At 45.6% G+C, this 10329-nt stretch overlaps 1 protein-coding gene across 1 annotated transcript in view; it reads right to left on the bottom strand.

The window, feature by feature from the left end:
- mdga2a (MAM domain containing glycosylphosphatidylinositol anchor 2a) overlaps window positions 1-7530 on the bottom strand; it is a 142425-nt gene extending 134895 nt beyond the window's left edge. The window contains exon 1 of the mRNA XM_062523437.1: window positions 7470-7530. Within this exon, the coding sequence (XP_062379421.1) occupies window positions 7470-7530 (61 nt within the window). The remainder of the gene's footprint in view (window positions 1-7469) is intronic.
- Window positions 7531-10329: the final 2799 nt, after the last annotated feature.

The following is a 10329-nucleotide window of genomic DNA, read 5'->3' as shown; positions in this document are numbered from 1 at the left end:
ACACACACACACACACAATCACACACACACGGCCTATTTTAAGCCTCCTAAATAGGAGCTGAAAGGTAACGCGCTTGCCGGCACAGAGCCATAATAAAGAATTCCATATGAATGAGCACAAGACACTCACCAGCACTAATGAAGCCCTACTGTGTGATGGAGATTGCTGGTTGCGTAAAACTATCACAGGACCCATTGTGTGTGTGTCTGTGTGTGTGTGTGTGTGTGTGCGTGTGCGTGTGCGTGTGCGTGTGCGTGTGCGTGTGCGTGTGTGTGTGTGTGTGTGGGTGGGTGGGTGTTTGTGTGCATACACTGGCTCTGCCTTACTGCCTATATGTTCTATATGCGTGTGTGTGTGTGTGTGTGTGTGTGTGTGTGTGTGTGCATGTGTCTGTGTGTGCACAAGTGTGCAAATGTGTGCAGTGCACAGCACATTTGTATGTATATTTCTATCTCTCTCTCCCTATGTGTGTGTGTGTGTGTGTGTGTGCAGTACAGTATGTGTGTGGAGTGTGTGTGTTGTGCCTATGCATATGTGCATTAAAGAATTATGTTTGCTTTTCAACTCGAAACCACTGAACCTCACTAATCCATTCAGGGGGAGAAAAAATCCTGCAACCGTTCATTCATTCACACACATATTCAGGCTTGATCACTCCCGCATTAACTCCCAAAATCAATGGCCACGGATGCATATTTCGCCCGCCGTCTGCAGTATGCAGAGCAGACCGAGACCTACAGATGTGGATGCCAGGAGTGAGAAACTATCCATTTGAAAAATAGAGTCATTTTAGAGTTAATAACACTACAGCACGAAAAAAAAAAAAAAAGCGAGGAAAAAAAAAAAACAGAAAGACAATGTCGAGGCGGAGCATGGAAAATCCATAATCATTGGGACAGTGCAGATAGGTCATGCAAAAAATGGAGCCTCTCATTCTAAACTTGTCGAAATCATTGGAGCGCCGGCAAATCCTGTGCCAGGCATATTTCAGATTACTCCTCATGCATAAAAAACTTGGAAACAGTTGACGACACACCACAAGATTACGCCATTAATCTTCCATGACAAAAGGGCCATAGGGGCTGGTGGCAGGGTGTGTGTGTGTGTGTGTGTGTGTGTGTGTGTGTGTGTGTGTGTGTGTGTGTGTGTGTGTGTGTGTGTGTGTGTGTGTGTGTGTGTGTGTGTGTGTGTGTGTGTGTGTGTGTGTGGAGGTGTTGGGGGGGAATGCAAACACAAGAACAAATTGGTGAGCTGGAAAGTATATCCCACCACACACACACACACATGTACAAACACACACACACATGTACAAACACACACACACACACACACGCACATATGCACACACACACACACACACACACACACACTCATTCATCTGTTCACCTGTGTATGGGTCAGTGGTGAAGGACCAGCCCCCAGCAGATCCCCTGCCATACCACTTAATCCCTCCATGGATAATGAAAACACATATAGGGCCTACACAATACATATCCGCTACGAAAAAAGGCACACACATCTCCTCTGCTGCTAGCCACTACTCAGTACTACAGTAACATCACCAGAACCCCTTCCACACACACACACACACACACACACACACACACACACACACACACACACAACCACACACACACACACACACACACACACACACACACACACACACACACACACACACACACACACACACACACACACACACTCATTCACACACACGCATCCCGAGGGCACACATACAGTACAAGCCTAGTGTCAAGTGTGAGCAGGAAAGGCAGCATGTACTCTACATGACAGCTTCAACCAAACTGGAAAAGCTTCTCTCATTAAGGCACGGCATGTCATGTAATAGGGGAACAACAGCACTCCCAGGCAGGCTATATAAAGACACACAGACATCCGCAGACATCGATATCTGCACAGGGCGCACCAGTTGATGGGTACATACGCAGGGAGTCTGAAGCTACTGAAGCTAGCACCGTGTACTGCAGGCTCGGTACATACTGACATTGCTGCCTAACCTCAGGAAAAGATGCTGATGCATAGAGTGAAGGGGGGGAGGGGGGCCCACTTTAAAGTGAGCCGTGCTAAATGCAATTAGCCGCGATCAGGTGAAGGTCAAGTTCCGTTTGAATCGCCGCGAACAATTAAGGGCGGGGGCGGGGAGGTACGGGTGTGGTATTTACTGACGGGCGGCCCGTCCGGTCACAGTTACTCGCCGCCGCCGCTGCCGTCGCCGATGTAGTTGCAGCAGCGGTTGTTTGTTGTTGCTCCTGTTGTTGTTGTTGTTTGCATTCCTTTAGACCCTCTCAAGGACACGTACTCTTTTCTCCCGTCAAGTCAATTTATCCTAATTGACGTTTCTCTCCCTCCAAACCCACCACCACCACCACCACCACCACAAGCCTTCCATGGCTCTTGCACCCACCCCACCCAACTCTCCTGAGTAATGAAGCATTTGAAATGGAGCACCATAGGGAGAGAAAGAGAGAGAGAGAGAGAGAGAGAGAGAGAGAGAGGGGGAGAGGGAGAGAGAAAGTAAAGGAGAGAGCATGGGAATGCTATTACCCTGCTGTCCACTGACATTCTGTCCCGAGCCCCTAAGCACTTTCATTAGACTGCCAGTTTTGGTGTAATGGACTCTGTTGCCCCCGAACTGTTCGCAAGTCAAAAGTGTCAATTAGAGCAACCACGGTGCTTTTGTGCGAGGCACCTGCTGCCAAATTGTGCATAAGGAGACTAAAGAGGATCCATCCTTCTTGGACCAAGGAGTAAAGATGGATAATTACCACTGCAAAAAGTCACTGTTTGGTCCTCATTCACATGCTCACACGCTAGAAAAATTCCTGTGTTGGGAAATGTGCTATTTCCGGGTGCTAGGAGACAGCAAAAGCCTTGGTTCATTTGGCCATTATCTGTGGAAATGATGGCTGTGTGAAATCCGCTATAACCTTGTGCACAAGGCCTTTGTGAAAGGACACTATATATAATTTGCCTAAGATGTGGGTTTGCATCACTGCGCACCTATAGACAAATCACATTACAATGCTTGCTACAGCTCCTGTGTGTACTCATATTCACATTACAGACAATTAATGTGTCACGGGACTCAGGGTGGGGGGTGGGGGGTGGGGGGGGGGGGGCATGCCCAAGGCAAAGACATGCAATGATCAACAATGTATACTAAGCATCCTGGCGTGGATCTGAAAAGCTGAAAGTAGATTAAGCCATCAATGTATTGACGGGTGTGAACACACAGCACGTCAATCCACCGTGATTCCACAAAAGCCGTACTGAAATTACGCTTAAAATACAAACTCTTATTATTGGCAACACAGTCACGCGAAAGAAAAGACAGAAAAAGACGGAGAGAAAAAAAGCTTCTTACACACACACACAGAAACACTACACAAAAAAAGTAAATCCAAGTAAGTTTAGTCCTGGAATTAAGCACTGAAGCGTGTGTGTCTCTATGAGGGAACCCTAAAGGCACTCTTCAGTCTTCACCATAGATTTTTATTCACATGGTAATTATGTAGCGAGATGTGTCTTCCCCCCATTATTGAATAAACACTTCATTTGTCAGGTGCAGTTGGAGCCGAGTGCTTGGGCCCAGCAGGAGGATGCGGCGCGGGCAAAAGCACGAGTTGAGGAAGAAAGCACAGCGGTGCCACAACTGCAGGCGAGCAAAACGCACTCCCAAGCCCAAAGCCTTCACACAGAGGTCCCAAGTTTGTTATTTCCTTGTTTTATTTTGTTTCTTTTGTAGGTGTTGGATGGGAGGGGGGTGAGGAGAGGGGTGTGTGTGTGTGGGGGGGGGGGGGGGTGGGGGGGGGATGCTGCTGTTGTGTTGCCTCTTGAAACCTAGGGAACAACAGCCTGTGTGAACAGAGTGCACAGAATGCTTTTAGATTATGGGCGGGCGAGGGACATCTAAATATAGACAGCATGCAGCAGCTGCTTTTGGGTGCCTGTATTTTTTTTTCGCCTCCATTCAAAGCTGTCTCGGGTTCAAATCACAGGGGGGTTAAAAAAAAAAATGACAGTCAACGAGAGTGTCAGGCCTATTCATACATCATCTTCAATTTGACATGGTATCTGATGCCACGGGGAAGAAAGAGGCTGCTAAGCGCGGCACGTTCGAGCCCGTTTATGTCGTTGACCACGGAGCGAAAACAAGGATGCCGTGGAGAAGGCAGAGCAAATGGCAGGAGCAGGAGGAGGGGTTGCCTCGCTGTGATAGAGTCCTCTGCCCTTCTTTTTCATGTTAATGTTTTGCAAAAGGGCAAAAATGATGAGGGCAATGTTCAAGAACAATGACGGGGGAAATATTCCAGCCCTTTCTTTTCTTTTTTTTTCTCCCTCTTTTTTTTGGATCCTGACCAATCTCTCCCGGATTTTTGATGTCATCATTAAATTTACATTGTCTTTAAATGTCACTCCCAAACTATGCCTGCTGCTCGGGTCGCGGCTCGATGCAGTATTGATGAAGCTTGCTTATGAATTCATTATCATTGTTGATAGAGCCTGTCACAATAGGTGACGAGGAGCATTCTTAAGGGCAAGCAGGCAGAGCCGATTACAAGTGTTGCTCTGTCACAGAGCGCTCTCTCACACATCTCGGCCCGCGACTTCCAATAAATCAGGCCATACGTGAGGTGGCTGAGACTGCGCGGTAGCAGCAGAGGCATTCGCAGTTTCCTTTGATTTCCTTGATTGCTCTTCGCCGTCTCCCAAGAACTTATTCTTGGAGGCACAACACAAAAGCTTTGGCCCACGGAAGGGCCCTCTTGAGCTTCTCTGAACTCCCTAGATAAGCACATCCTTCATTACACATCCTTCATCCAATAATCTATTAATAGACCACCAGCCGATTGACAGTTTTCACAGCAGTCTGTGACATTTCTATCCGTTTCATTTCACATTTTACAGTTTGAAAAGCAAATGTACTCAAACTCACCCATCAATCATCAGATAACACCCATGAAAATGAGAGGATATCGTATCACACTTCCCTTACCAGTCAAATACCCCTGGGATTAAGTAGGCACTCAAACTGTGGCTAAACATCTGAACATGCGTACAGGCCTTCAATCACACACAGTCCAGTATTCATCAGTTTAAGCTTTTGGGAGACCAATAAATTAAAAGTAAAATCACACATTCATGTTTTAAGACTTAATGACTGTGAACTCTGCAGTAGTAGTGCTGTCAAAATTGGCCAAAAATCACATTCATAAATTCACTCTTGTTCATATTGGTTCTGAAAAACATGCATAGATTCAAACCATTAAAATGTCTTTTTGTTCATTATGTCTATTAAGATGGCAAACAATAAGAGATAACTGCTCATTCACAGAATATATTTCAGTATAAATTTGCTTTTTTTTTTTTTAAAGAAGATCTACATACCTGCTAGTGCTGAAATCATAGGCTAATTGGATTACAATGCAATAGTATGCACACAACTTTATCTCTAGGTTGCACAATTTTGCAGTCTACTGACCAAACGAGCCTTTTTACATTTCTCGGGGTGCAAATCACTCTCTGCTGAGGGGTTGGCTTGTGAACTCTCTACCATCATTACCACGCGTCTGTTGTAGAATTACTTATGCGTTTTGGCTTCAGCTACAGTACATTTCATTTTCGACTAGAGGGCCACTTGAAAAGGGGAGACCTCAGCCAAGGCCAAATGCTCTACGTCTTATCAGCAAACATTAGTCAAAGTGAACATTTGTGGATTTGCCCACTGATGTGGATTCACTCCAAAATTTTTACGAGTTATTCCCTAGACCATGCTTCACCTTTTCGCCTATTATTGATTCAATTTGGACAGGTAATGTCTGCATAATTCTGCTTACAGACAAACAATAACCCTAAAACATATCCTCCTTGGCAGAAATATACGATGGGAGTGAAGTTGTGTGATTGCTGTCCATTCTGCAGTGCTCTGAATCATGTTTTGGTTATATTTGTACAATCTAATATTGATGTTCACATTCAATTTATGCAAAAATATTTTTTGAGCATAGAACATTTGTGGACAGTTCAACTCTACAGTTGAGAGATTCAGTAGACAAGGTGGCTGTGGCTGGACCTAAGCATTGTAGGCTCAACATCATGAGCCTTCCATCCTACAGTACCTTACTATGTCCAGAATGGCTCTGAGATGGAAAGTGTGTATGCTTCCAACTGAATATTGTACCTTAGTATATGAAAAATTTCTTGAAAAAATAAAAAATAAATAAAGAATCCGCTCAGCATCATCGCTCTCTCATGAAGCAGCCACAGGCTCCATCCCCTCCCTCATCAACGGCTGTCCGTTTCGCCACGCAAGACGGGGCTATCGCGGGACATTTCAATTTCAACTCTCTAAAGCAAACGCCCGGACGGCGCACTATTCAATTCACTTCCCTTCACTTTTCATTTGGATTTTGCCTTTCAAAAACCCCCTCTTTCCATTTTTCTCAGCCACCATGTTCTCCACAAAGAGACCGGGACAGCTTAGCTTGACATGATGAAAACCGCTCCGGCAGAATATGCCGTGCTTGCCCATACCCCTTAATGGATAGAGAAATGGTCGTGAAAACCATATTGCATGTGTCATGCGTGACTGCAGTCAATATTGGAGGCCTATACTTAGATGGTGAACGTAATAATTTGCTCATCAGAGCAGCTTTTTCCATTTGGTTTAGTCACAAATGCCGGGTTTCATGGCATTGTCCTCCCATCTCACGCACCTCTACTGCATTTTTTATAACCTCAGTTTTTTTCACCAATGACTTCACATGAAAGGCGTTTACCAGTCATATTCTGTGCTCTTGTGGACCAAGCCTCTGTACTCTGTACAAGCATTTAACATACCCACGTGTATATTAGAGTAGAGTAAAAATCAAAACGAAAGAAAAAGAGAGAGGGAAAAAAACTCGGTTAAGCTTTGAATCCCCCCCCTCCCTACACACTGAAAAAAATAAACTCAGGATTGTGCAATTTAGATGATCAGATTGCAAGGGTTAGGCAAGGTTGAAATCTTCAAATCAGATGTTTCAAAACTTTGAGATGGGATCAAGATACTTGGGATCGGGATTTGTTCACTGTAATCTGATTTGACATTTAATCATGATTAACCATTTCGGGGCACATGGATATCTACAGTATCTGATCCAAAATATCTGGATTACTCTTTGATCCACACTGAGAGTTTACTGTGCCTCCCCACTGAAATCATTGTTTCAACATAAAAAAAAGGCCCAGTGTAGAAAGAATACAGACACACGATTCAAATGCAAATGTTAACAGGGCCACAATACTGCTCCTTATACTGCTACTGCACAGGAAGTGTGTGTTCTGTGCAGGTTGCACTCTCATTTTCCCTTTGGATCAGGGCCCAAGAGGCATGCAGCCTGCCTCCCCACGCACAACCCCCCCACCCCAACCCCCCCAACTAACGCCCCAGTGCCTCTCTGACAGTGCCGCTCCTCCTCCTCCTCCTCCTCTTCCTCATCCTCGTTGCCGAGGTAGCGCCACATCTGTTAGTGACGAGCTGGTGAGTCAACCAGCTTGTGAAATTTTAATTAAGAGCATAAAAATCTACACACAAGTCACGGTTGCCGCTCCACACTGACCCCGGGCTCTGCTCTGACAGATACACTGATGTGCAAAGTCGAGGGTGCAAGTTGACTGATAACAGGCGTCTGCGCCGCCTCCATCCACCATCCACCTCCGCCCAGCCCACCCACACCCCCACCACCACCACCCAGTCTCCATCTAACGCCCCCTCCCCTCCGTCAGATGAGAGAGATGAAACATGGTCAACTGCACGGCCTCTTGGTCCTTTGGTCTAATACAGGAGGAGCCAGTATTCATGGGCACTTCTGACTATGATTTACCAAAAATATCTATTTTTTTTTTTAAAAAAGCCATAGACTTGGCGGCAGGGCCCCCTCTGCGCGTGAATTTAGACGGTGCACTGAACCACGAAACGGAGCATGCCCACATCGCTCCCAGTAATCGGCACTGCCTTATCCTCATTAAGTCTCATTAACACTTATTAACACTCATTCCCACGAAATCTACAGCTAATGGCTTGACAAAACGCAAGAGGAGTGCCCGCATTAATGGATAAAACACACACACACGCACACACACACACACACACACAGATGCACTGAGGGGCCACTTGCTTAGATGCAGCAGAAGCAGCAGCAGCAGCAGCCGCACCAGACATGTTAGCTGCACCCACCCAGGCTTTGCACTCACCCTAAAGGTTCAGTCATGCAACTATGATACACACCACTTCCCATCAATAATTTGTGGGGTAAAGATGCAGACAATTTACCATTGAGGGATCTGGTTACAAGCCTGAGTGCAGTGTGTATACTGTTTAGGGAGCCAAGAGGAGGGGTGGTCCCAATCACAATATTGGGAAATGGGAAAATCCAATAAGACTTTAAATCAATTACAGATGAAGTTAACCACTCCAAATGCTAATATGTAATGGCAATCTAGGCTAATAGGTGAGCGTTTTCCCCCACAAAACGTCCACCGGATGCTTAAACAACGCCTGTAGGCTCACATGTGCCTTTACAGGATTTCACCAGCATTTTTTTCTAATGCTACCCGGCATCTTTAATGTGTTGGTGGGAATTATGTAAGCAGTCATTCCACTTAAAGGTATAAGTGCTATTGATTGGATTAAGATGATGCCTATATGCTTTCAAAACATCGTGGCCCTGGACAAGGTCCAAAGTGCCTTCGTAGAGTCATCCTTCTCACATGGATGGCTGCATCTGAAAAGGCCTCTAATGCACACATTAATATCAGCTGACAAAGGCCTGAGCTGGAGGACATTGCAACGTTATTTTTGTACCAAGTGCTCCTTCCCATAATATATACGCAACACAGGAGGACTATTTTTTGGGAGAGAACCAATGATATAATTCTGTTCCGAAAGGGCTAATCCTGCAAGCAATTATAGCTCGCACAATGGTAGACCATTTTGGTCGACAAGAGCTAAAATGGAGAAATATGCAAACTGTCAGATGCGGCATAAAGAATACCAAAGCCAATTCATTTATTTGAGGGAAAAAAATGAATAAAGGCATCTCCTGCAGCAAGAATCGAGGGTTTTTTTCCCACTATCTTCCTGTACTATCGTGGACTGTATAAGTTTTCTATTCTGAATCATCACCATCTTTATGAATGGTAGCGTGCATTTCTCCTACAAATACTCTCTGCAGGGCCCGAGAGCTAAAACCCTGCTACATTTGTCATGCTTTCAGGTGATTCGACAGGATCGTCCTCATCCTTCACTTCCTCCTCCATGTTTCCTACACAGATGATAGAAAGATGAACTGACATGACTGACACATTTTGGCACGCAGTTGCTCACGTTTTTTATCCAAGCAGCTAGTTGATGTTGTGAATAGCTGAATTTAACACCAGAGCCTGCAACAAAATGCACGTGCAGGAGCCAGAAATATAAAACAAGACACGCTCTTGAAAGGTCAAGGGTAAGCACAACAAAGGAACTTGGCAGGCCTTACTCTGTACATTCCATCTGTTCCATATGTATGTCTTGATCCTTACCCCGATACATGCTGTTTTGCTTGATGCCAAACAGCAGGGAGCACAGCATATAGGACAGCGTTTTTTTTTTTTTTCTCTTGAACTCTGCCAATGCAAATTTAATGGGCTTCTTTATTTTACCTGTGCATTCCAACCTTTTTACAGTTTCTGTCTCTTCCTTGCCGGGGGGGGGGGGGGGGGGGGTCTATCTTTTGTCTTCTACCCTGTGAAAGTGATTGTGGGCTGTAGTAGCAAGTCGAACAAAGCCCTCTCCACATAATGGGGCCAATCACTGTAAGGCGAGGGAAGAGGCATGCCAGGCAAGGCGCCAGACTGCATTCCACATCCTGACACAACAACAGCAACAACATTACCAAAAAGAGAAGAAAAAAAAAAGGCATACAGACAGACACTCCAGAAAAAGCAGCGAGCACTGCATGGGTGATGTGCTGTACCATTCTTAATCTCTTCATCACGGTCAAATGTTCAGAAGCTGTTCAACATTTGCAACACAACAAAAGGCACCGCATACTTGAATCCAACCTGGCTACACCATCCTCTCTGTTGGACTGTTGTACAGCGGCGGCAATGGTGGTGGTGGTGCTGTTGATGGTGGTGATGATGTGAGGGTGGCTGGGGGTGAAACTGGGTGGAAAAACCACAAAGGCTTGTCACTGGCACCTTCCCATCTTGGTGCTTAGCCGCCCGGGCTCGGGAGCCATGGGATCTGTCACTCACATCTGCTACCTGCCACTGCCAGG

This window comes from Sardina pilchardus, chromosome 20, assembly GCF_963854185.1.
Source record: "Sardina pilchardus chromosome 20, fSarPil1.1, whole genome shotgun sequence".
Lineage (NCBI taxonomy): Eukaryota > Metazoa > Chordata > Actinopteri > Clupeiformes > Clupeidae > Sardina > Sardina pilchardus.
The sequence above is the reverse complement of the archived record's forward strand: the minus strand, read 5'-3'. Positions and strand labels throughout refer to the sequence as shown.